Below are 27,580 nucleotides of genomic sequence, written 5' to 3'. Positions count from 1 at the left end.
CAGTATATTAGCTCCTAAGACTCTCCATGGGTGTCAGGGAGAATGAACTACCAGTAGACCGAGGTGATAAATACTAGACATTACACTTTTTTAACTATTATTTTTTCCCAGTGAATCTTGGTGGGCATCTCAAACCCCAGGCTTAATGCCATGACTGCAGTATATCTCCGCCCTGTGCGGCCTCCTCTGAATTCCCATCCTGTCATATTGAGTGGAAACCCCTTTTGCCTTCCAAAAAGAGGCTGCTCAGAGAGAAGCAATGCTATCGAGAGTCCAGTGCAAGGCCAAAGGGAATCATCTCTGTGCAGTCTTCCTCATCCCCTGCCCATCTTCAGTTTAAGTACAGATTGATATAGGCCGTTGTTTTCTTGTTACAAAACAAATTCCATAGTTAATAAAGGCATGCATTTGTTAATTTATCCATCAAATACTTATTGAGCAACTCTTGTGTGTCAGCATGTCTCCTACAGGCTGGTTATGCGGCAGGGAATGAGAGAGGCAAAAATCCCTTTCCTAATAAAGCTTATATTTGAGTGATGGCGGCAATCCATCAATCAATCCATGAATCAGCTGTGGTAGAGAAAATATCGACATAGAAATGATGGTGAATGGGTGGTACTGGGAGTCTAACAAGCAGAAGGAGAAATGAGCGCCCCATCCATGCCGGCTGTGCAATGTGGGATGCGTGATTCAAACTTCCTCTTGCCTCAGTTTCCTAAACTGATACACAGAGAAAGGTGTACATTAGCACACCTTCCTTGGGTTCACAGAAAGATTAAATACAGTATTGTTTATAAAGTTCTTAGAACAGTACCTGGCACATCAAGCAGCTCCGGGTTAGAGGTGGAGACAGAGGAGCGGAGGCTTTCACTGCGGTGTACTTTGCCCTCTGCTCCAGGTAGATGCGAGGTGTTAGGAGCAAAGAAAACGGAATGTCTAAACCAGCCTGCAGCGTCAGAGAAATCCGCTTGGGAGAAGGGTACTGAATCAACGCAGAGAGAAGGAAAATTAACACTTATTGAGTACATAGTTCTTGGTGCTAGGTGAGTTCTCTCATTATTTTTAGAATTTAGTTTTCACAACAACTTTGTAAGCCAGGTATGCTTATGCCCACTTTACAGAAGAAAAACCAGGTCACTGATTATATACCTTCCTCATGACATTATGGTAGAGTTAGTACTCTTAACCAAGATACTCTACTCTAAACCCAGAGCCACTTTTATTTTCCTGCTGTCATTGTAGATCCAGAAGGCCTAAGATGCTACAATAGCTAACATCTATTGGTTATGTTTATTGATTATTAATACAGGCTAGACAGTCCTTCCTTGTTCCATGCTTTTAGCCTATCAGCTCATTTAACTTCACCCAACTCTGTGAGGTAGGTACTTTTCTTGTTCTCAGTTGAAGAAACTGAAGTTCAGAGGGGTTAAATAAATTTTCCAAGGTCACACAGCAACATCAAAGTCATAGACACAGAGTTGACCATAGACAGTCAATGTGATACCAGAACAATTGAACTGTTTTACATCTATGCTGCCTCTCGCTCTGGGGTAAAAAGAAGCTTGCGCTTGGCGTTGAAGGACTTGATTCAGGACTCAATTGTTCCATGTATCTGCCCAAACTTGGGTTAAGTCACATCTTCGAATTTTATTCTTTTTTAAAAAATTTTCATTTATTTATTATTTATTTTGGCTGTGTTGGGTCTTGTGGCTGCACGTGAGCTCTCTCTAGCTGTGCTGAGCAGGGGCTACACTCCAGTTGCAGTGCATGCGCTTCTCATTGTGGGGGCTACTCTTGTTGTGGAGCGTGGGCTCTGGGGAGTGCAGGCTCAGTTGCCCTGTGGTATGCGGGATCCTCCCCAACCAGGAATTGAACTTGTGTTCCCTGCTTTGGCAGGCAGATTCCCAACCACTGGATCACCAGGGGCTACCAGGGGCCACCAGTGGAGGTATTCTTCCCACTTATAAACTGAGGCTAAAAACTCTTGCCCTACTTGCTCGCAAGGTTATGGAAGTCAAATTTATGGTGATGAATGTAGAAGTATTCAACACAAACAAAAGTTATTGTTAGCTTTTGTTGTTGTTTTTATTTTAATGCCCATACAGACAGCAGTGGAGGTGGAAAGGGGAGAAGAAGGTAGAGGCCTTCAAACAGTTGGATAATTTTCAGGAAACTTGTTGCATATGGCTTCAAAATATGGAATTTGAATCCACTGTGGTAGATTCAACAAGGAAACGGAATCAGTACATTCTATTGGTCAGAGCCAACCGAAGTAGGACGAGTTTTCAATGGAGAGAGTGAGAACCCGCTATCAGTGTGGTGGGGGTTGTTATAATGGAAAAGCCTGCATCTTGGAGAGGTTGACACCTGGGGCAGTGGTGATAGACTCCAGGTTAGACTCCTGCTGTTCTGTCTTGTACTATTCAAATCCATCTCTACCTAAAGCCAAAGCAGCATTTAAAAAATATATATATCTGTCTATGCCATCCTCTTACATAAAATCGCCCATGGCTTTCCATTTAAATTAGAACTAAATCCAAACTCCTTGCCATGGCCTACATAGACCTGAATAATTTAAGCCATACTAACTTACTGAGACTCATTTTATCCTCTTCTAGTCTTGCCTCTCTACTGCCTAGCCATGATGACTTCAGATGTTTGGCTCCTAGAATTTGCCAAGTTCTCTCTCAGAGTCTTTTGCCTGCTGCTCCCACCGCCTGGATTTGCCCCCTCACCCCGGTTCTCATAACAATGCTTATTCATTCTTCCTTGTTTCTGATTGATTGCCACATTTTCTGAGATGCATCACCTGGTCCTCAGATATAAATTAATACCTCTCTCACCTTTCTAATTCATAGAACTATGTTATTTTCTATCACAGAACATTTAAAAGTATCTACTCTTCCACTGTAACAAGAGTTAACATGAGATCTACCCTCTTCATAAATGTTTATGAATACAGTATAGTATTGTTAACTCTAAGCAAATGCTCTACAGCTTCCTGGTGGCTCAGATGGTAAAGAATCTGCCTGCAATACAGGAGACCCAGGTTTGATCTCTGGGTCAGGAAGATCCCCTGGAGAAGGGAATAGCAACCCACAGTAGTATTCTTGCCTGGAGAATTCCATGGACAGAGGAACCTGACAGACTGTAGTCCATGGGGTTGCAAAGAGTTGGACATGACTGAGCAACAAACACACACACACACAGAGCAGATCACTAGAACTTAATCATCTTGCATAACTGAAACTTTATATCCATTGCTGTTGCTGCTGCTCCTAAGTCGCTTCATTCGTGTCCGACTCTGTGCGACCGCATAGATGTCAGCCCACCAGGCTCCCCCGTCCCTGGGATTCTCCAGGCAATAACACTGGAGTGGGTTGCCATTTCCTTCTCCTTATACCCACTGGTTGAATAGCATCTCCCCATTTTCTCCTCTACTATATTCATTTTTGATTATTTGTTTTCATCTATCTCTTGACCTGACAGTAAGATCTATAACGGAGGAAAACCTCTCCCTTCTTCCCTTCTGGTTTCTTTGGCTGGTCTAGTAATTAAGTTGACATAAGACAAAGAAAAACTAATTTAATTTCATATGTATGGAAGCTCATAAAAATCTGAGACTCCAAGAAGTGACCAGAGCAGGCAGCTTCTATAGCTTTCAGACAAAGAAACAATAAATTGGTAAAGAATTGACAAAACAAGGGTTTGGACTTGGGGCAGCTTATTAGTAAAGAAGTAGCAAGATTTGTTTACATAGACTTCTCTGCCCTGAATTCCCTGTCCCTGGTGATGAGGATGTCTCTCCACCTCTTGGTAGAGACAGGGTACTTTTCACATGGAGGATGTATTTTCTATTTTCAGGGTACAAGGGAGGATCAGAGGTCCTGCACTTGCTGTTTCTTAAGCAACTTTAATTCAAAGCAATCGGTAAGCCAATGCGCAAGTTTCAGAGTGGTGTATTCTGCTTCTCTTTAGCTCCATGAGTGCAGGGACCATTTCAGTTTTGACCATCCATGTATCCATATTCCTGGAGCATAGCAGTCCACAGTCCTCCACGAAGGAGAGATAAGAGGAAGAAAGGGGGAGAGGAAGGAAGAAGGGAGGGAGGGATGAAGGAAGGAAGGAAGGAAGGGCTCTTAGGAGTTTAAATATGTTTTTCTTCTTCTCTTTGTAAACCAGAGTCTCAGTAAAAAAAAAAAATACATATGTATTATGTATGGTGCCTAGAGCCAAAATGAGGGACTTCCAATAGATTCCACTGAGAACCTCTCTAAAAGAGAGGGACTGCATCTGGACCTTCAGGAGACTTCCAGACACTGCAGAGCCCCCACCTTCTGAGTCTGCAGATTCTCATACAATTGTCATCAAATGCAGCTTGGTAAGTGGGTCAGGAGTGGGGGATGTCCTCCATATCCCTGAGATACATCTACGCAAAAGCCCTTGGAGTTATGTTTACAGAAAGCTCCTTAAGGTGGTGGGAGAAACGGGAAGGAGGCCATGGAACTGTGAGTCAGGGCAATGGGGTCCCTGCCTGTAACAAAACGTGCAGGAGCCTTGAAAACAGGCCGTCTTGGGCTTTCACCCCCAGATCATCAACCAACCTAGTGTTTGTCCTTGAGTATAATAGAGAGACTGCATTGTTCTCACTGTATAGATGAAAAAGTGATGCTTAAAGAGATGACTAAGTGACATCAAAGCTGGCAACTGAGAGAGCTGGAATCGGAACCCTGGTTTCCCTGACTCTAAAGGTTGCTAAATAAGATTACTTAAAAATTAAAATCAACATGCATGCAAGCGCATGCATCAACAAACTTAAAGACACAGACTGAAAAGGCCTGCTGTCTCCCTACTATGTTCCAGGTCTCATGGGCATTAAATGGCAGAGCTGAAATTCAAAACCAGTGTCATCTTATGCAAAAGACTATTCTTTTAACATTCATTCACTCATTTAACAAGCTATCACTGATGACCTCACACATGCCAGGCAGCCGAGGACAAAACTGACAGGATTTCTACCTTCATGGTAACTGTAAGTTAATAGGGAAGACAAACATCAAAGGACACCCTTACAAAGTGGTTGTCATCATCCCCATTCCAAAAGTATGGAAACTCTTAAGCCTTAAACTATACTGTCTTATTGGAGGAGGTCGTGGAAAAGACATCACTGCCAGTTGACCTGAAAGCTGGACCGGGGCTCCTCAACCCCCCTCCTTCGAAATGTATTAATACATCTCATGCATTGTTCCCAGAACCACATCAAGGACACAGCCTTGAGAGAGCAACGTGTTATTGAGACAAGCTGAATGGTGTATGTGACTGAACCCCGTTAAGACTTCTATGCAGACTTTCAAGATTCTGGCAGACAGATGCAAAGATCTGCCTGTCCTGCAGCACCCAAGGCAAGCCCTGGGTCTTATTAGCACTGCCTCCTGACCGCCTGCAGGGTCTGTCTCTTTCTGTGGTCTCCCTTGCCCCCAGGCTGCGGGGCTTAGTTTTGAATTTCAACCCAAAGAAATTGGAAGGACTTTATTCAACGTAAATTGCCCAGCAGATAGCAGGGAGCACGTTTTCCTGTGTTCCCAATTCTCTCTATGTAAAGCCAGGATTAACAATTGCAACCTCACAGATGGTTGTGAGAATTAAATAAGAAAAAATGTTTTGCGCCTAACTCATAGTAGGCACCCAGAAAATGTTGGAGAAATAGTCACTCTATGCTGCCAATACCTTCACCGGTTCAAAATGTAATAGTCCAAACAATGTGCTGCAGGAAGAAAATGGCCTAGGACTCACTAGCAGAGAATAAAACTTACACTTTTCATTAGTAATATACACTCTAATGCCCCAGGTTCACAGTTCAGCTTGAATAAATATAGAGCAGATACCGCAAGGCTTTTTGAAAAAGCTAAAGCAGCTACCTGTGGCTGATTCATGTTGATGTATGGCAGAGACTAACACAATTTTGTAAAGCAAGCAATTATCCTCCAATTAAAAAAAAAAATCTAAGAACTAAAGCAGGGTCCTAGACAGGAAGAGCCATTGGAATCCAGAAAGAGGATCCTGAAAATACACCAGGAGTAAGATTTGGAAGGAAAAAAAAAAAGATGCAGGGGAATGTCACCCATTAGTATGTGTTAATGAAGAAAGATGATGAGTGTAACAGAGGAAGAAGGAAACACGGATAGGTGAAATGATTAAGTAGGCAAAGAGGTTCAGGGGTTTGGGCACAAGCAGATGAATGATGGGGATGAATTAGAGATGAGTGAACTTGAAAAAGAAAATGCAAAAGGGTGAATGAGGAAAGAGAGACTTTCAAGGAGTGTTGCGAGAATTTTGACTAGATGGTATAAGAAGGATTTGAAATGACCGCAGTAAATCATGGAACAAGAGGAGGTTGATTTAGAGGACTGGGACAGAGAATGTGGGAGGTAGTGAAAGGGATGCGTTGGAGAAAAAAGGTAATAAATTTGAGAATCATTAAGGGAAAAAGTCAGAGAAGTACTGGGTTGAAGCAGAAATCAGTCAAACAGATGCAAGTAGAAATGAAGAAAGACAATGGTGATTAAAATATTCTTTCATTTTTCAAGAAGGATAAGTTAGAGACAATGGTAAAAGTTCACTCTAAATGAGATAAGAGTGGAAATGTTCTGAAAAAGGAGATGAGAAACGGAGGGATGAAAGCAAAGAGACAGAAGGCTCACAGAAGGACCAAATAAATAGATATTTGGAGGCGAAAACAAGAGAGTGTTACTGGGGACCTACTATGTGCCAGAAAGTACTGGGTGCTTCCACTTATACCTGCTGGTCCATTCAACCTTCCTGTCATCCAACTTAAAGAAAGAAGATTAAGGCTCAGACAGGTTAATCACTAGAATCAACCAACTAGTGAGAGATACAGAAATGAATTCGAGCTTACATCAAAGAGAGGTTTCTGAGTCAAAGAAGCAGGGATTGAACCGAGGTCTTTCGCATTGCAGGTGGATTGTTTATGGTCTGAATCACCAGGGAAGCAAAGAAGCAGCAGTAATAGAAATATTTACAAAGGTCTAATTTGGAGAGATCAACAATAAAAGGAAAAACCCCAATAATATGGGCCTTCAACTTGTATTTGCTCCTATACCAGCTGATGGAATTGGGCTCCACATGGTTTAAGGTGCTAGAGTTGGCAGACCTAAAACAGGAGAGTGTCTAGGGGGAGGTGGCTGAAAGGAAAATAAAGGAAACTGTGCTTAGTGATAGATGGATTCAACATGCTGCAGGGAGCGAGGCAGGATTAAAAGGACGCAGTGAATTACAGAAAGGGCCATGATTGAGGCGAAAGAAACAAATGGTGGGCATGTGTAGGGACGAAGAGGATTGATGGAAGATTGAGCTTAGATAGAGTAGAGATGGAGCAGAAGATAACAAGCTCTCCTCCTGAATTGGAGTTTGTGTCCTAGACATCATCTTGAAGCTCAAAGAAGAAAGACTGTTAAACAGAAATCACTTGGATCATGGAAATCTGCAAAGGCTGGAAAGAGGGACAGAAGGAAAGATGGAAAGGAGGGAGGGATAAACAGAAGGAAGGACAAACTCATTGTGGAAAACCAAAAGGATGGGTCCCTTTTCCCCTGAAGAATTATGGCTGGTGCCTACTCTAATACCTGTCTTATAAGTAAAAAGTCAATGAATGCATGAACATTCATTCACAAAATACTGATTTTGTGTCTCTATGCTATGTCAGCCACAGAGCTAGCTTGGGGTGGTAAGCAAGACACTCACAGACTTTGATCTCTTGGAGTTTCCAGTCTAGAGGGAGAGATGCATCAAGAAAGTACATTAGGACTTCCCTGGTGGCTCAGTGGTAAAGAATCCGCCGGCCAATGAAGGAGGCACGGGTTCCACCCCTGACCCTGATCCGGGAAGACCCCACATGCCTCAGAGCAACTAAGCCTGTGCACAGCTGCTGCGTGTATGCTCTAGTGCGCGGAAGCAGCAGCTACTGAGCCCGTGTGCCCTAGATCTCACCCTCTGCAACAAGAGAAGTCACCACAATGAGAAGCCCGCACAGCATAATGAGCGTAACCCCCACCTGCTGCAACAAGAGAGAAGCCCAAACAGCAAGGAAGACCCAGCACAACCAAAAATAAACACACACATAAAATTACTAAAAAAGAAAATCTACTAATAAATGGACAATAATTAAAAACACGTAGTGAGTGCATATTGAGAGAGAGAGAGAGATGAAAGGACATAAGAGGGAAGTCAGAGAGGGGATCGCTTAGATGGAGGTTTAGTCATCTTAAGGAAAGTGCTTTATTCACTAAGACTCACATTTAAGTGAAAGGTCACTAGGGAAGTCTGAAGGGAGTTCCCTCCAGGCAGAAGCAAGAGCCTTTGGGAAAACACTGGGGGCACCAGTGCTTGAAACCATCCAGGAACAGGAAAGAGGTGCATCTGGCCAGAACAGAGTGATGGTGGTGAGGATCCTGACCCAAGGGACTGGAGAGGAAAGCAGGGAGTGAGATACCAGAGGATGCTTGGATTTACTTTATAGCGCTAGCAGAACCTCATGTGGTTCTGCTCACATGTGAACCTCACATGTTCACACATGTGACCTCATTTAATCTGCACGATGATCCTGAGACATGGGTACTTCTTTCCTTCTTTCACCAACAAGATCTAACAGGGGCATCATTGAGTAATTCAACCCAGTAGGGAAAGAGCAGAGATGACATACAAACCAAAGCCTGTCTCTCTGCAGTCTCTGCTTTTTCAGCCACACTAGGCTGTCTCAGTCATGCGGTATGAATTGTTTAGACACTCAGTTGTGTCCATTCTTTGTGACCCCATGAACTGCAGCACGTCAGGCTTCTCTGTCCTTCACTATCTTCCGGAGCTTGCTGAAACTCATGTCAATTAAGTCAACGATAGCATCCAACGATCTCTGCCATCCCCTTCTCCTCGTGCCTTCAATCTTCCCCATCATCAGGGTCTTTTCCACTGAGTCAGCTCTTTGCATCAGGTGGCCAAAGTTTTGGAGCTTCACCATCAGTCCTTCCAATGAACATTCAGGGTTGATTTCCTTTAGGATTGACTGGTTTAACCTCTTTGCTGTCCAAGGGACTCTCAAGAGTCTTCTCCAGTACCACAGTTTGAAAGCATCAAGTCTTTGGTATTCAGCCTTCTTTATGGTCCAACTCTCACATTCATGCATGACTTCTGGAAAAACCATAGCCTTGACTAGATGAAGTTAAAAAAAAAAGGTACAGTAAGGTGGGGGAAGAAAGAAAGGGGAAAAAATAGTTATAAAGCAACCCATAAAGGCAAATATAAAAGATGAAGCAAGAAGAAACATTTGTTGGGGTGCTGGAAGGGGTTAGGAAGAATGAAAAGGAATTTCAGATCATTGGAGTCAGAGATGAGGGTATGAAAGGACCCTAGAGAAGAATAAATTACATCAATCGTGAATTGTAACTTATTAAGTCAATAATGAACTGTGACTTAGTAAGAGAGGGGAAGGGCGAAAAAAGGGGTATCAGTGGCCACAAGAGAGGGCATCAGAGTGTGAGCAGGGAGGTCCTAGTATCCTGAGGGTAGGTGGGGGGGGGTTGGGGCAGGAAGGTGGTATGCTGCTGCAGAGAGAGCGAGGACCTAGGAGTCACGCAGACGTGAGTTCCAACACTTGGTAACTGCGTGATCAAAGTCAAGTTCCTTAGCTTCCCTGAGCCTCAAACTCCGACTCTATCAAGCGGGGATAACAAGCCTCCCTCCAGATGTTGCTGAGATTAGACATCAAAACAGCAGTCATAATTTATTGAGCACCTACTATGTTAAGCACTTTGCATAATAGTTGCTGAAGTCTCACTACCACCAGCAGGCAGGAATTGTTATCATCATTCATTGATGTTCAGCATAAAGTTTTGAAGCTACAGACTATATGCTCAGAAGTATGAATTATTTTCCTGTAGCTGTTCCCAATTCAATACTGCCTACTAGATAAAGCGGGTCCTCCTCAACATGAACAGAATATTCCTTGCCTGCCTTTTTTGTCTCAACTTCAACCTCAATTCCCCCTTAAAGAACGTCCTCTATTTCCCTTTGTGAGCTTGGCCTTTGGTGCCTTCCACTGGTTTCCACTTTTTCTTCTCAGTCAGGGGTGTTAGTTGCAAACAACAGATATCAATTCTGATCATTTAAACAGTAACAGAATTCGGTAGTGATATTACTCAGAATCTCCAGGAGGTCACGGGACCTGGGCTGAAGTCTGTGAAGTCAAGAGCACCACTCCAAGTCACATCACAGGAATGACTGATGGAGCTATTGTAGCTGCAGCTAGGTACCAACAGGGTAATTCACACTTTTGACACCAAATGAAACTCTGCTCTAAGCAGCAGTGTTAGAACCATTTCCACTAGTGTTGAAATCTGGACGTAACTGCCCCACCTGTTACCACTTTGGTGCCCAACTGGATTCTGCCTAATTTTTAGCTTCTTTCCCAGCATCTGGCATGGGTGAATCTGATCGGTGAATTCTGAGTCACATGCTCAACCCTAGTTGCAGTGGAAGCTGAAAGTAGCTGGAAATTGTAGCCTCTTCATGGGAAGTGGACTCTGGCTCAGAGAGTAAAGCACCCTCTAAACTAAGAAAGGGATTCATTCAGACATTGAGCAGCGGCTAGGAATGCCAAATGCCAGCTTTAACCTGGAATGTCCACTCCCATGCTGTGAGACCTACATGGCTCAATTTCATTGCCACCTCCTCTGGGAAGCTTGCTCTGATTTCTCCAAGCACATGTTTCAGAGCATCTCATAAAAGAAACACGTCTGCCTGCCTGCCTGCCTGGTATCTGAGATATTCCTGTGCTATCTCATCCCCACACCTCCCTCCCCAACATTATAAGCTCTCCAAGGGCAGGAGTTGTGTTTATCCATCTCTGCATCTCCTTATAGTGCCTGGTAGGAGCCCTAGATATTCGGTGGTGAATGAATGAATGAAAGTGTTGGTCTCATTCGACAGGCCTTTGTACCAGAGGTCCATGAAGGACTTGCACAGACTCTGCCTTACATAAGGGAGCCCTTTTTTCCTGGTGTGCACTTCTATAAATGGACTATGTCAGCATATTTGAAGAAAGGGGCATAGAAAATCAGAAAGCCCCATCGCAGAGGATAGTGGCGGATTGTAAGGGTACAAAGGAGAGACTGAGGGATCCAGGGCGACATATTTTGGAGGAGTAAATGAACTGGAGCAGGCACCAGGGCGGCAGGAGACAGTTTAGGATCTGAGGACTTGAAAGGCCAGATTTCTGACCCCACCCCCATGCCAGGTTCACAGCTGAGTAAACTGAGACAGGAGAAGCATCCCTTACAAGCCTCTGAGTCCAAAAAGACCCAAATGTGCTCATGCAGACATGCCTTTCACGGTATCTTTGATGGGTGGGCTTTCCCAAGGTCACTGAGGACAGTGTGATTCAGTGGAACAGCCAAAGCTTTGGCGCTTGGAGTTCAGATCTCCGCTCTTGTGCTCATTCTCTCTGTAACCGTGGGAGGCCCCTTTACCTCCCTGATCTCCTGACCTCAGTCTCCTCATCTGGAAAATGGGAATCCTGACAGCCATCTCACTAGAACATGTTCATGTATAAAAGTTAGCATAGGTACAGGTCCAGCACTTGGAGAATGCTTACTAAACAGTATAATTAAGCCCAAGGTCACAACACAGGTTTTAACTTTTTCCTTCTTTCCAGTCCTCTCCCTTTATTCAAAGTCATGAAAAAGGAAATAAAATGTGATGGGAGAGGGAGAAAGGCCATTCCCATGAAGGGTTAAAGACAGGAAGGAGAAGTGGCAGAAGCAGGGAGAGCTAACATGAGAGAAGTGACTAAGGGAGGAGCCCACACCAAAAGAACAGACGGGCAAAAAAGAAAAACCCGGGGAGATGGGAAATGGCTCACAAATAATAGGTAAGGAGCATTTATAAGATTAAAGTCAAGCCAAGTAAGAATGAAATGTGTATTTGGAGAGATGAAAGAGAGAACAGAGAGAGGAAAGATGAAGAAAGAGGGGGGAGTGAAGTGACGGGAGCACTGCTCGAGGTCCACATCCCTATAGAGGGGATGACTCCCTGGGGGATCCGAGGTATGTGGGTCGGAGAGCACTAACCTGGGGCCAAAAGGTTGTCCTGTGTCTGGGGACCGCGGTTTATAGTTCAACTAGAATCTAGGGAAAAAGGACGGGTGCGGGGATGAAGAGAGGGTGAACAGACCCCTCCTCCGGGACTCAGGCAGTAGACATAGGAGCCCTTGGGAGCCAGAAGCCGAGGGAGTAACCCCTACCTCGCACCCTTTTCAGGAATTTCGCACACAGAGCAGCCAAGTAGAGCAGCTCCTCGCTAGGAGCAGGCATCCAGAATAGAAGCGCTGGCTCGCCGGGCGCAGGCTGGGGGCCAGAACCTCCTGCCCGGGTCCGTGTCGGGGTTGGGGGCTAGAGGGTTCATCAGCGTTCGGTGCCCCCTCCGAGACCTGGGTAGATGGGAGAGGGGGGTCCTAGTGGCGGGAGAATGAAGGCCAGAGTGGTGGGCAAGCGGGTGGGCAGGGGGGCTTAGAGACTACACGGAATTATTTCCGGGACTCCAGAAAGGGTACAGGACTTGTTATTGGGCTTAGGGGAGACAAAGTTCAGTCCTGGCCATCCAGAGGCGTCCCCCACCTCCCAGAAGGCGGGGCCTGGAGCAGGGCTGGGCTACGGCGCGCCCCCAGGTGCAGCCTCCGGGTTGAGCGAGGGCTGGGGTGAAGCTGGGAGCGCGGGGTTATTAGGTGGGCTTAGGGGGAGCGCCCGGGGTCCCCGAGTCTTAGGAATCTGGAAAGGGGTGCCGTGGCGAAAGAACATTGTGCGGGGCGCATCGGGGCATCCTGGGAAAGGCGGGGGGGCGGGGGCGACTGGGATTTGCACGAGGCCGGGCGGAGCCTCCGAAGCGCTCTGGGCCTGAGCCGGGGGGAGAGCCAGCGGAGGGGGCGGGCGGCGGGGCCCGGGGAGGCGGGCCAGGGCCGGTCGGGAGGCGGAGCCCCGAGCTGGGGGCTGCTGGCGAGCGGCTCCCACGGCTCCTTAGCTCCGGCGCCCCGGTTCGCTTCGGCGTCCGCCGCTGCCGCTTCTCCTTCCTCCTTCGCCGCCGCCGCCGCCCGCAGCCCCGCAGCCGCTCCCGCCATGGCCGCCGCCGGCGCCCGGCGCAGCCCCGGCCCCAGCTCGGGGCTCCGGGGGCGGTTGAGGCTCGGCTTCCACCCGCCGCCGCCGCTGTTGCTCCTGCTCCTGCTGGCCGGCGCCACCGCCGCCGCCTCGCGGGAGCCCGACAGCCCCTGCCGGCTCAAGACAGTCACGGTGTCCACGCTGCCTGCCCTGCGGGAGAGCGACATCGGCTGGAGCGGCACCCGCGCCGGGGCCGGGACCGGGGCCGGGACCGGGGCCGCCGCCGCCGCCGCGTCCCCGGGCTCCGCGGGCTCCGCCGCCGAGTCGCGCCTGCTGCTCTTTGTGCGTAACGAGCTGCCGGGGCGCGTCGCGGTGCAGGACGACCTGGACAACACGGAGCTGCCGTTCTTCACCCTGGGTAAGGCTGGGCGCCGGGACTCGCGGGGTCCGGGGAACCGGGAGCCGCTGAGTGAAGCCGGACGGGTGGGGGCGCCCTGGGGATTCCCGCCCCGGGCTGCCCCGCTCGGGGTCGAGTGAGGGCAGCTGAGGGGCCCGGAGGGCGTACAGGTGGTTGGGACGGGCGCGTGGCGGGAGCCGGGGGGCGTGCCAGCCCTCCCGCAGTGGGCTCCGTCTCTCGGCGCAGACGCTGAGCTTTTCCGCGGTCCATCCCGGACGCCGAGACCCCAGCTGATGCGAGTCCTCGCGCTAGGGGCCGCGGTGAACCCCGCTCGCAAGCCAGGTCTGGGTCCAGCCGCCCACCGCTTCTCCGGGCACGGCCGTGGGCCGCCGGCTGTTACCGCCCCCTCGCTCTCGCCTAGGAGTTCTTGGCTCTGCTCCTCGGGATAGGTTTTCTAGACAATCGGAGCGCAGCAGCTCCATGTAGAATCCCTCAGTCCGCATACACTCGGTTTCCCTGTGGGTTGGGTGACCTTGGCCGAGTCGCTTCCCCTCTCTGGGCCTCAGTCTTAGCCATCTATGAAATGGACTCGGGGAGGATTTAGCGGTTTCTGAGCCCTGGGGTTCAGAACCCTAGGTCTCTGCTTTCTGATTCTCCTTCCATCCCCGTTGTCGCATTCGCCTTCCTAACCCCCTCGCAAGCGAGAGCAGGTTTGTCCTCGCAGCTCACTCACTGGGCTAATAATAATTTAAAGGCGTGACATGGGGAGGGGAGAGGGGCGAGGGGAGAGGGAAGGAGGGGCGAGGGGAGAGGGAAGGGGGGGCGAGGGGAGAGGGAAGGGGGGTGGGTGGGGGCTCAAACGGAAAAGTTAATCAGAAAGTTCGCCAGCAGCTTGCTGCCTGCTGGTTCCCGGCGCGAATCCCGGAGGAGTCGGCCCTTCCGTGGAGCTGCGGGAAGCACAGCTGATTCCCACCCGGGTAATTGATAGCTTAATTATCTCGGAGAGCGTTTACAAAAATGTTGTTCCCCCTTCGCTCTCCCGCGCTGGTTCATCGCTCTCTCTCCCCTCCCCTCTTGGGGGCGCGGGGTGCGATTGGTTGTCGGAGTCTGGCCAAAGAGAGCTCCGGGAAGGCGCTGGGGTTCGCTGCAGACTCCAGACCCCCTTCGCCGGGTCCCCGGCCTCACCGGGGTCAGGCTCGGCTCAGGCACCTGGGGTGGGCCTTCGAGGTCACACGCTTTCAGGATCCAGGCTTGAGCCTCTGAGGTTAACTCTTTGCTCGCCCAAGAACCCCCAAAGAGTAATCAATGGACCGGACTCCTCTGTCCAGAGACCCTTCCTTCCCCCAGCACCCCCACCCCCTCGCCTTTCGTGCCGGCCTTTTGGAGATCTGAGCGAGTGCCAGGCCCTCTCGTGGTCTGAGCTTGTGCCTCGGGTTCCTGGCCCCGGGCTCTCCCTGGCTGGCTGTAACCTGAGCCTGCCATGCTTTCTGGGATGCTAGGCGGGAGACCGTCTTGCAGGTTCCCAGGGGGACTTCCCGCGGCGGCGTGTCTGGCGTGCGACACACACACACACACACATTCAAGCACACACACGCCTGCGTGGATACATACACATTCACACTCAGGCTTGCACACCCCAGTGACCCTTCCCACGTGCACTTGTGGGATGCCTGTTTCCAATAAGGCGATGGGGCTGGCGCGTATCCTTAGCTGAAGAGCTAACCTTGGATTCCTGCCCAGCTCCTGCGACCCCAGGCAGGCAAGGGCCCTTCCAGAGAAATGGAAGGTGTGCCTTCTACACTTCCAGTCCCAACCTTGTCCCTCCAGCCTCCTGATCTCTCTACTCTAGGTTGTCCAGAGAGGTCGGGAGTGGGAATCCCCCTAAAAAGCTGTTCAAGTGAGGGGGGAAGGGGGAACGTTCCTGGTTGCATACGGCATTACTTGGAGGTGAGAACCCCAGAGCATCCCGACTCCCCTCAGATGTGAGGACTGGGTCCATCCAGCTACAGAAATCATCCCAGAATTCTTGGAGCTGGCAGCCCCTGCTTATTCAAACTTTGGCTTTCAAGAGGGAATGAATGCCTGGGAGCCTGAGGCAGGCTGAGTGAAGAGGAGCTGAGGGAGGAACTGAACGACTCAAATCCCCCAGGGCCCAGGCGTCAGCCCTAGAGACTCCTGGCACCCTCCACTCGGAGCCTTCTGCCTTCTCTGACGCAGGCGGCTGAGCCCGGCGGAGACTGCCTGCTGTGGAGTGCCGGGGCGCCGTCCTCCTTGGCGGCTCTGAGCCCTTTGGGGGTTCAGGGTCCTCCTCCTCCTCCTCTTCCTCCCCCAGCGCCCTGGACTAGCAGCTCAAGGCACTCCTGCCAGGGATTTGGCTAGCGAGGTAGTCACCAGATGGCCAAGTATCGCAGGAGCTGTGTAGGGAGACGTGGGCTTTCTGTTTGTGTTGGTCTTCCACTGTTTGCCTGTAAACACAGAGTGCACAGTGAGCTCTGCGAGGGCCAGGCTGGCTGCAAACGAGGGCTGCAGGGGGGTGACGCTATGAGTCATTTATGGCCCTATCTCCCCCAGGGTCCCCAGGCAGCCCCATCCCATCATCCCTTCAGACCTTCTAAGCATCCCTGTCTCGTGTTTGTCTCCGTGAGTTGAACGCGTCTTTCACTCTCAGGTTGCCAGTTCACGCGATTTGGAGATGGCATATGCCCCAGATCTGCATGCAAAGTCGGTAAACGCTGAATCTTGCCGATAGTGGGGTGTGTGGAGCCACCGCTAGGGGGTGGTAGTGTCTGCCAAAGCCTTTGGGCCATGCTTAGGGTTGTGGACCCAGAGCTCATGGGTGGTAAATTGTCCCTGGTGTTAAAGTGGGCCGGGGGTGAACAAGCAAGTGAAAGGTCGCGTTCCCACTTTACTCCCAGTCCAGTTGGGGGCCCTTAAAGTTAATTTGCACACCGTTTCTACCATCCCTACTCACCAAAGTCACCGGCATCCCTGGCCCACCCTCCCTCCGTTCTGCCTCTCTTGTTTGAGCTATTAGCTCTATTATTGGGAGTGCCCAGACATAAAAGACTTTTCTCCAGGTTCATTCTTCTTCGTGTTTCTAATCTTCCCTTCATGTTCCAGCCTGCTTTATGTAGGTGGAAGTTCCCTCAGAGGTGAAACACCACCCCCTCCCCCAAGTTTCTATGTCTGGGCCTCTTCTTTAGTGTCTGAGTTGGTGGCACTGATAAAGTGAAGTTTCTTAAACTTGATCAAGGAGTAGCAGATCTTTGTTGCATCCTTAATGTGGTGCAAAGAGCTTTGCTCTCGCCTTTTATTATTTACTCACATGGAATACAGGCGAGGGGCACTGCTGTAATTGATTCCCATTTTACAGATTAGGCAACCTTCTTTAGAGAGGTGCCTAGTCCAAGGGCTCAGTGTGAGTAAATGCAGACCTGGGACTGGAATCTCAGTCCACCAGGCGCCTACATTCTTGGTAATTGCTAAACTCAAGCCATCTTGAGCCAAATATGCATCAAGGGGCTGGTTACATTTATGTAGGGCATAGAGCAGAGTCTTGAAGAGAAACGTAACGAGCAACACAAGAACCTTTCCCAAGGGAACTTAGCTGCGTTGGTGTGCTGAAGTATGAGAGTGTGAGAAAGAGGCATGAGTTAAATGACCTCCAGTGACCCTGCCAACTCAAAAAGTTTCATGACTCGTGGGATATCAAAGGGCATCCGATGCAGTGGTGCCAGGGAATGATGGAGAGGACACTTTCTGTAACATCAGGGAGGGAAGATATCTCTTGATACTCAGAGAAAGCTGGGGACACTTCCTGGACAGGAAAAAACTGAGTGAGCCATGGAGAATGGTCTGGGGGAGACGTTGAATGCTGCGGCACAGCTTGGGGACTTGATGCCTGTTAGGACCTGGAACGCTCAGCTGTGGCCCACTGTGACCTTGAACAAGTCACTCATCCCCAGATCTTCAGTTCTTTCATGCTGTAATATGAGTGGGTGGATGAGCCCTAAAATAATCCTCTGGTGTAAAGACTCTATGAACTTGAAGTGCCCTGATCTGCTCTGTAAGTCTGACTTAACTGCTCTTGCTTCTCACGCTCTCCTTTTCTTTGCTGGTAGCATGGGGGTGTCAGGAAGGACCCATGGAAAAGAAAGAATTCGAACAGGGGCAACTGTCAGTGCGGGGCTTCGGAGGTGAACAGGCGCGTCCCGGAGTTCTCCGCAGCCCCCAGGCAGCCCCCGGGTGTGCCTGTGGATTTAGCTTTCCTGCCCACCGGTAGGGAAATGGCATCCTTTTTCCTGTGCTTGAGAGTGGCCGGGCTGGACTGTTTACCACCAGCCTTGATTCAGTGAAAGGGGGAGAAGAGATAAAACGGAATAAACCGCTCACTGTCAGCATCTGTTACTAATCTGCCTGTGTTACAAATCACACAGGTGAGGAGCATTGTTCTGTCTTTGGGGCAGGGTGTCTCGAGAAGGAAGACCGTCCGGTCGTGTGTCTTTCAAAGGATCTGCGTGAGTAGGCCTGGCAGCGTCCTGAAGCCCTGTCCCAAAAGGATGCTCCTTGCAGGAAGCTGATCGGCCTGAGGGGGGGCAGAGAAGCTCTGAAATGCCAGCTTGGTCAGGTCTGCAAAGACTCCTTAAATACAGACAAAAATGGACGCTGAAAAAGAGAAAAACCTCCAGGACCAAGGGAGCGGGCACTAGGATAGAAGGATTGCTAGCAACAGGAAGTTAGCCCAAGGACAGGCCACTGGCCTAAGGAGGGATGGAGCAATTTCCTTCGGATTTGAATTTCAATAGAGAATGAGGCACATACTTTAAAAAAATTTTTTTTTTTCTGTCTGGTTGTAAGGAATGTCCTAAAGGTGCAAATACCAAGGGTGTGGAGGGCAGCACGACCGGAGGATGTGTTGGACAACCAAGGATTGACCTTTAGTGATGACAGGGTTCTCATGAGAGGAAGTCCTTCAAGCAAGGCACCTGCCTTCATGGCAGGCATTTGGGGAAGGGACCAGAGGCATTGAGGCTGTCCGCCCGTTCTGATTTCTCGTTTGATTCTGAAGGTTGATTCCAGTCTTTAAGTGGGAAGAAAAAACAAATAGAATAAGCTGGGTTTTCTGACCAGAGAATATTCATTAAAATCAATTCTAGTGTCCCCCCCCCCCCACCCCCGGTATGGGTAAGAGGGAGAGATGAGAGGTGGGGTGGATGAGAGGGTGAATTTGATGTCTTCAAACAAAGCTACACTTAAAAAATATTATTTCGGCTCCAGGTCCCTTCTCACTAAAATATTTCAGTAGCACTGACTTCAAGGTCCCATCCTGCTGTGATGGGCTTCTGGGACATTGTTAATAAGGGGGTTGGTTCAGGGGCCTCTGATCTGAGTTTTTTCCTTCCACTTTCTGCTTTCTTCCCTCATTCTGTCTCCATTCCTTTGCCAGCTCAAGTCTGATGAAGTCTATTTAATAATTAGGGCAGAGACAGGTGTATTATCTGCCCTCAGAAAGTACAATCTGCTCTCTCTGGCCATAGTTTTACACTCACAGATTCAACGACCTGACCGCACTACACCATTTTATATAAAGGACTGCCACCTCCTCAGCTCTCTAGAAGCAGGTCGGGTCCTGGAATCAATCCTCCATCGATAGCAAGGGACCATTATACTATATTACGGAGAGTGGGCTGAGGCAGGGTGAGAGGAGGATGCATTTTAGCGCTCAGAGGTCCAGGCTGGGTCAAGACTGTCCAGATTTGCTGTTTCTGGGGGTCAGAGCCCCAGCCTGCTTGACAGCACAGGCCTGCAAGCTTTCGTGATCCAGCGCTGGACCATTTTCCTGAATGGAGCCTTCAGGCCGCAAGATCATTCAAGGATTTTAATTTACAGCAAGTCCAGCGGTAGTTTTGACTAGGCCTCTGGCAGGCAAAGCGTCCTGCTTCTCACCTCCTTGCCTGGCTGTAAACTAGCCGTTGGCTGCCGTGGGGTGGTGTGAACATGCTGGGGAGAGAGAACGATGGAGAACAGCAGTGGCTTCTTTGAGTGGATCCATGAAGGCTGTTACCATGACTGTCAGTGTTGAGCTTACAGCATCACGGCCTCTCAGAGGGTGCTGAATCCACCCCCTCCGTATTATAGGGTAACGCAGGCACCCAGACAAGGGAAGAAACCCACCTAAGGACCAGCTGTCCCAACTTAAACTCCGTGTTCTTGAATCCCACTCTTTGTCTCCTCCATCACACCACTGACACATGGGTCTGGGCTAAATACCTCTCAGGTGTGCACCTTGGTTGACGATCATAAGGCACCCCAAGACTCTCCTCCTCTTCCTGTAAAACAAACCAAAACGAAAATATCTAAGGAGGAAGAGATCCTTCTAGGGAAGTGGAATTTGTTCTTCTGCCCAGGGATCCAGCTGGTTGGCGCTAGTCTCTCCTGAGAGCCTGAGCCGATGGGTTTTGTGCTGGGGGAAGGAGGAAACCTCATGACTCTTCATTCTAGCTACCTGTGAGGGTAAGCAGAAGCCTGCTGTTTTCCAGAAAAAGAAAGTCAGCTTTAACCTTGAAATGGAGCAGCATTACAGAGATGCTTCCTTTGCAAAGCTGATACTTTCCCAAGTTCTCATACTGACCAGCTAGTGGCAACAGAAGATTAACTATGGTGAGAGAGAGAGCTGGCTTGTCTTCCCTCCCAGCAGAGCTTGCAGCATCTCTGCCCCAGGAGGAGGCAGGCACTGGTGTTTGGCAGGACTGGCTGTATTCCCCATCGCTTCGCGCTGCTCTCCTCTCACTGGCTCCTCGCTGATGTCTGCAGTTTTTTGTTTTTTTTTTAAGGACAACAGTCCCCCCGACCCCCATGAAGACTTCTCTTCAGATTGGGAGGGGGTGGTGACTACCCAAAGTCACATGCGGGATCGAAAGCCTCCTTACTGGCATACTAGAACATGCAGGCAGCCCCTCTGTGAGTCAAACATTGACAAGGATGTTGTATGTTACAATCCATTAGGGTTTTCACCTGAGAAGGCACCCTTGCTCGATCCTCGCTGTCAGGCCCCTGGCAGCCTCAGATCTCAACACTTCTCCTGACTACAATTTCAGCTGTCAACTCCCTGGCCTCTCTCCCCCTAGTCTTATCCTCCCTAATCCATCCTCTGTACTTGGAGACAGGGATTTCATTCAAAGCCCAAACCTGATCATGGCTGTTGTCTCCTAATTCACTGGTTCCCCATCATTCTTAGTATGAAGTTCGAGTTTCTGATCGAGCTGCAAGGTTCAGGATCAGACTCTGCCCAGACTGGCCTGTGATAAGACCCCTTCCTCCTTGTTCTATAACTCTGCCCCCGAAGGCCCTGGGGAAATCCTTTCTTACCTTTCAGGGCTGAATTCAAATGTCAACTTACCTCTGAAGCCTTCCCTGACCTCTTGGCACTGAGGTTGGGCACTCTGGGCCTTGGGGCCCGCTAGTGATATAAAGACTGGCGTGACAGTGGCCGGTCCCTTAGAATTAGCTGGAGCTTGCCAGGCACTGCTCCAAGTGCTTAAGATGTATGGGAGAACAAGAGACCTAGATCCCTGTGTTGAGAGAGCTCATATCCACAAGTGTGTGTGTGTGTGTGTGTGCGCGCGCGCGCAAGTGTATGTTGGGGAGAAGATGATAACAATAAACATAATACATAGGAAAACTATGTAGTATGTGAGAAGTGATAGATACTATGGAAAAAAGAAAATGGATATTTTGGAGATGAAATCGGTTTTAATATTAAATAGAACCAAAAGATGGCTTATAGAGACAAAAGATTGCTTATTGAGAATGTAGGATTGAACTAAGACTTGAAGGCCACAAAAGTGTCTCCAAGCACACGTGTGGAAGAGTATTGTAGGCAGAGAACGGCTCCAGCACAAACCTGACTCCAGAGCGTGCCTGGAGTGTTCAAGGGCTGGCGTGGAGGCCCTCATGGCCAGAGTGGCATGAGCGGGAGTGGGCAGGAAGGATAGGGGAGGAAATCGGATTTAGGCATTTGTTGTGAGCCCCATGGACTTCTGTCTCAAAGGAATTGCTCAGGCTGCCATCCAGAGGGGCAGTGATGGGAGACGAAGGTCTGGGAGATTGTTCAGGTGAGCAGTGATGGTGGCTTGGGGCAGAAGGAGAGCTGAGCTCGCGGATTTGTCCATCTTGTGCTACTCGTTTGGGATCTCCATAGCAGAGAACATCCCTTCTTCATCTCGGGGGCTGCAATGACTCGCACTGTGCTTGGCACATCCTAGGTGTTCAGGGCATCTTAGATGACTAGAAACTTGGGCTTGCCAAGTCTCATCACAGAATCCACACTGTGCAGAACTGGAGGGATGTTGAAACTCCCCTTCTCTGTTCAGGCTGAGCTGAAATGCCACCTCTTCTGTGAAACCTTCCGCCTTGTGAGTTCTTGCAGCTCCTACCTCTACCTTCTCCTGCCTCCTTATTATTCTGAGTAATGTCTATAGGCTGAATAAGGAGACCACTTGATTAGAAGAGAGAGCTGAGTTTAGGGAAGACCTTTCCTTGAGAATCACGGGAGCCAGGTAATGAATGAGCACCTTTGCATTGTGCCAAGCAGAGAGGCACTGAAGGTTCTGAGGGAAATGATGCATCATGGTTTCTGGATCATCACTTGTCATGAATGGTGAGAATGTCAGACATTGGCTAAATGAAGCCCTTAAAGAAGCTGGGGTCACGTAGCAAGTCAGTGGTAGGGCAGGAGCCACGTCCAGGCTCCTGACTCCGAGTCTGGTGTGCTTTCCTCCCCGCTTAGGCCCCTGGGGTGGGGGGAGCTGGGATTCCAGACCTTACCATTCTGTCTTGAGACAGACGATGAAAAGACTGACCATTTATTGGACATTGACTATGTCCTGGATGCAGGACTGGCACATCTGTTATTTTATTTCCTCCTCCCCATAGTGCTGAAATTAAAAGATGCTTACTCCTTGGAAGGGAAGTTATGACCAACCTAGACAGCATATTAAAAAGCAGAGACATTACTTTGCCAACAAAGGTCTGTCTAGTCAAGGCTATGGTTTTTCCAGTGGTCATGTATGGATGTGAGAGTTGGCCTATAAAGAAAGCTGAGTGCAGAGGAATTGATGCTTTTGAACTGTGGTGTTGGAGAAGACTCTTGAGAGTCCCTTGGACTGCAAGAAGATCCAACCAGTCCATCCTAAAGGAGATCAGTCCTGGGTGTTCATTGGAAGGACTGATGCTGAAGCTGAAGCTCCAATACTTTGGCCACCTGATGTGAAGAGCTGACTCATTTGAAAAGACCCTGATGCTGGGAGGGATTGGGGGCAGGAGGAGGAGGGGACGACAGAGGATGAGATGGTTGGATGGCATCACCGACTCGATGGACATGAGTTTGGGTGGACTCTGGGAGTTGGTGATGGACAGGGAGGCCTGGCGTGCTGCAGTCCATGGGGTTGCAAAGAGTCGGACACGACTGAGTGACTGAACTGAACTGAATAGTGCTGAAAGACAGAGAGGATGCATCTCGCGTTAGAGGTGGGAGGCCCAGAGGAGCTAAGGAGCACACCCAGGATCACAGAGCTGTCCTACAGCTGAGTCCAGTCCCAGGTCTGCCTGGTTGCAAACCCCGTGCTCTCTCTGCCTCCCAGAGAGGCACAGAACTAGCAGTGCTCATGAGTTTTCAGCCCTTTGCCAACCTCTTGTACTTGTTATCTCTTCTTATTATTACTAAGAAGTTGCAGACGTTTCTTATCTAGCAACTTCAGGTGTCGCAGCCTCCCAGGCCCGAGGGACTGAGCACCTTGTCTCTGGGCTGCCGGGAGCTGACTCAGCATCGCCCAGGGCCCGCTGGTTTGCCAGGAGGGCTCCGAGCTGCGTCTCATTTTCTCTCCATGGCCCCCATTACCGCTGGGCTACTCCAAGAGCGAGTTCTAAGTTCTGATGCTGCCGTGCCTTCTAGATTTTTCTCCTTCCCCACCCGCCCTCTACCTCTCTCCTTCCTCCTCCCAGTGCTTTTCCAGCTTCTGCTGGACATACTGTTACACGAGGGGAACTATCGCCTAGGCCTTCCAGGGACTTAGAGAAGCTCTACATTCCTTTTCTAGAAATTCTCAGGCGTCTGTGGTCTGATTCACAGCCCCAGTTTGACTCCATAAACCTCCTTGTCATTTCTCCCCTTCACCCCAAGTTGACTTTTGTTGCCTTGGTACTTCTAGCAGCATTGTGCCATTTTCTCGCCTTGAAAATGAAATTATGAAATTTGTTCTGTATTATCTATGCATATGGGATCTATATAATATTTATATATGATGCTGTAAAAATCCTAATAAATAGTGTGTGGTTCTCCTAAAATATTAGAGCTGGCTCAAAGAATGCCTTTGAGATCCAGCCCAACAGCCTCATTTACCTAGCAAAAATAAGTGCATTTTTCAGGGTTCCACAGCTAAGCCAATGGCTTCCCAGGTGGCGCTACTGGTAAAGAACCTACCTGCTTATGTAGGTCAGACTTAAGAGACACGGGTTCGATCCCTGGGTTGCGAAGATCCCCTGGAGGAGGGCACGGCAACCCACTCCAGTATTCTTGCCTGGAGAATCCCATGGACAGAGGAGCCTGGTAGGCGATAGTCCGTAGGATCGCAGAGTGGGACACAGCTGAAGTGACTTAGCATGCATACAGCACAGCTAAGCCCCAGCAAAATCCAGCCTCCTCTAGCCCAGCTCCTCTGACGGGGTGTGCCAGCTCGAAGACCAAAGCGCTGGGGTCAAACCTTGGCTCACTGCGTTTTAACTGTGGACGCGGTACGCCACATCTCTGAGTCTCTGCCCATCAAAACGTGAAAGTACCATGGCAGTCACTTCTCTGAGTGGCTGCGATCATTATTCTTGGAGAGGTACCCCGCCCCACCCCCCGTCACTTAAATTGCAGTCCCGGCCCGTGCTCAGTTTTACTTACACTAAGCCATCTGATCCTTGCGGAGACGGTGCGCGCAGAGCACCCAGCTCAGCGTCTGGCACAGTTTGTGCTCCGTGCCTCTTAGCCACCTGGAATCCTTTTTATGGAAGGAGGTGGAGGTATGAATAAATAATGAATGCAGATTCCCTTTTCCCTTCCCCCCCTTTCCACTCCCGCGTGCCCTCCTTCCCTCCCCCGCCCCGCAGCAAGGCGGAAAAAGGATGAAATTGACCACTGATCTCTGCTCCCTCTCCGGAGTCCAGGAGCGGGGCGCTCCGGGGTTGTGTGAGGAGAGTTTGGCCAGAGAAGCTGGGAGGCTGAGCCTGAGGCAGGGGGTGCTGGGGAGGGTGGAGGGGAGTCGGGCAGAGCCCTCTCCCTTCTGCTGGTGGCTGGCTGACAAAGCCCTGCTCTCAGGCACCCGGGGGGAAGTCACGAGTGGCTTTGCAAGCAGCCGCCGAAAAGGGAAGGAACATTTCCATTAGCAGAATCAGCAGTAAAGAGATTTCCAGTCACAGTCATAGCTGCATTTGGGGGAATCGTTTCAGTGGTGGGAGGACAGAGGGGGGCAGGGTGGCCCCAGAGGCATGGAGCCAGCTGGGCTCCTTGCAGGAAGTGAGAGGCAGCACCCCCTAGAGCCAGGTGCCAGATGCCCAGGGGCTTTGGGGGAGCCCCGAGGGGCGTTGGACAAGCAGGCTGGACACCGTGCTGCCTTCAGTGAACCGAGGCCCCTTTCTCAGGAGCCCCCGGGGAGGCTGCAGGCTTGTTCTCTGCTGTCCCTGCTCTGATCACCCGGTTTACTCTCTTCAAGTCTTCAGAGCCAGCAGTGACTGCGTAGTCTTCTGGGGGTTGTCGGAGGTAAAGGGCCTGTATTACTTAGTTCACTTGTTCCTACCCAGGGGATCTTCCCCACCCAGGAATCAAACCCGGGTCTCCTGCATTGCAGGCAGATTCTTTACCAACTGAGCTACAAGGGAAGCCCATTAAATCAGGATCACCTTAGAAGCCAGGTTTTCCCTTCCAGGCTTACAGAGGCACTCAGAAGGGGCCTGGGAATCCGTACTTTAACATATGTACCAAATTCTTATTATGTGCCTGCATAGCTGGGTGCAGTAGCCCCTGGGAACCTCTGCAGGCTCGCCTCCTGACATTTCTTGTGGCATCTGGGACTCTAGCCTCACTGGTGCCTGGTAGATTTCTGGGGGGACCGAGCATATTCCCCCTGATTCCAGAAAGGATATATTCCTTCTGCTGAGAATGCTTTCCTGCTCCCCGATTCACCTGCCCATCTCCTAACCTTCACTCAGCAATGACCTCTTCTGAGGAACCTTCTCCTTTTCCTCCAAGGCTTAGGTAGAGGTTTCTTTTTTCTTCTTTCTCCTTCCCCCTCCCCCTCCCAAATGCTCATACCCCGGTGGTAGGGTTGGCATATTTTGTGCACAAAAATAAATGCAAAAAATAAAATGCAGAATGCCCAGTTAAACTTGAATTTGAGACAATGAATACTTGCCTAGTATAACTACATCCCATATGTCCCATGCAATATTTGGGATGTAGTTATGCTAAAAATGACTCTCCGATGATCAGAAATTCAAATTTAACTGGACAGCTAGTGTTTTATCTGGCAACCTGCAGGGACCCTGTGTTTCTCTCTCTGCTGCGAGGGATTGTACTACCAATAAATGCTTTGTTCCCTGAACCCCAGTCTCCTCCATCTCAGAAAACCAGAGTATCATTCACCCACTTATTCAAGCGATGAAATCATCTCTGATACTTCCCTTCGCTTGCCTCTCATTCTCTCAGTCAGCCAACCCCATTGGTTTTACTTCTAAAATGACTCAAATGTCTTCACCTCTCATAATGTCCTTCTGCCATCACCTTTGTCCAAGCTCCCTTGAGCTATTATATCAGTCTCCTAACTGTTCTTCATACTTCTTCTCATTATCCTTCCTTTATATTGTTTGATATATAGCTCATGGGCCAGATCTAGCTTCTGCCTGCCTTTTGTATGGTCTGCAAACCCATTTACTTGTTTAAATCATTGGGAAAAAATCAGAAGTAGAAGAATATTTCATGATATGTGACAGTTATATGAATATCAAATGTCAGTGTCCATAAAGATTTATTGGAACATGGTCACACTCATACCCTCAGGTATATATTGTCTGGTTACTTTCATGTTGTGAAAGCAGGGATGAGTAGCAGCAACAACGGGTATCTGGGCCGCAAAACTTAAAATATTTCCTAATCGTTTCTTTACAGAAAAAGTTTGCCAACCCTGCTCTGTACAGTAAACAGAGTGATCTTTTCCAAAAAGCAAATTAGACCTTGTCACTCTCCTGTTTAAAGCCTTGGTTTCTCATTGCTCTTAAGAGACAATCCTGATTCCTTTTCACAATCTAAATTATTATTTTTTTAAACTGCCTCTTCTCAGTTCATATTTCATTTTCTCCCTTGCTCATAGAACTCAAATATCACCTCCCCCAAGAAGTCTTCCCTGGCACACTGCCCCCCTCATAGTTTAGTCCCATTTATTAAAAAAAATAAATAAATAAACGCCTTTATCTGACAGCTCCTTGATGGTAGGGAATGTGTTTTGTTCATCTTTTCAGTCTTCTCAACTATAGAAAGCACAGTTGAGTAGATGTTTTCTGACCAAATGAATGGGGAGGGAGATGGGTGATATTCTGTACCACGCTGCAGGGACCCACTTCCCTGGGTTGCTTATTAGGAGATTGCCATCAGGAATCCAAGAGCTAAAGTCTGTAGAGCATATAGATCAGCAAATGCCACCTAGATGTCTGTTACATAAACAAAAATAAACAGACATGTACCTTAATCCCTAGGACACATCCTCTCCCCGCTTTATTTGCAGCTGGAGTGTGTTTACGGCAATCCACAGGACATCCTGTGAGTAAAGACCTCATGGAACCAGGGCCTGGGCCATCCAGTGGTCAGACCTAGGGGCCAGGAGTCCTGGGGTTTGGGATGTCGGTGGTCAAGTCCCTTTCACTTTCTGGGCTTCCCCCCCTTTCTCATGTGATGAGATTAAAGCCCATGGTATGTGAGATTCTTTTCAGCCCC

General features: G+C 49.2%; 1 protein-coding gene across 1 annotated transcript in view; it reads left to right on the top strand.

Moving 5' to 3' along the window:
* Nucleotides 1–13,178: 13,178 nt before the first annotated feature.
* The window catches only part of ASTN2 (astrotactin 2), a 984,610-nt gene continuing 970,208 nt past the window's right edge, over nucleotides 13,179–27,580 (top strand). The window contains exon 1 of the mRNA XM_065946624.1: nucleotides 13,179–13,575. Coding sequence (XP_065802696.1) covers nucleotides 13,179–13,575 — 397 coding nt within the window. The remainder of the gene's footprint in view (nucleotides 13,576–27,580) is intronic.

Source organism: Muntiacus reevesi, chromosome 10 (assembly GCF_963930625.1).
Source record: "Muntiacus reevesi chromosome 10, mMunRee1.1, whole genome shotgun sequence".
Lineage (NCBI taxonomy): Eukaryota > Metazoa > Chordata > Mammalia > Artiodactyla > Cervidae > Muntiacus > Muntiacus reevesi.
The sequence above is the reverse complement of the archived record's forward strand: the minus strand, read 5'-3'. Positions and strand labels throughout refer to the sequence as shown.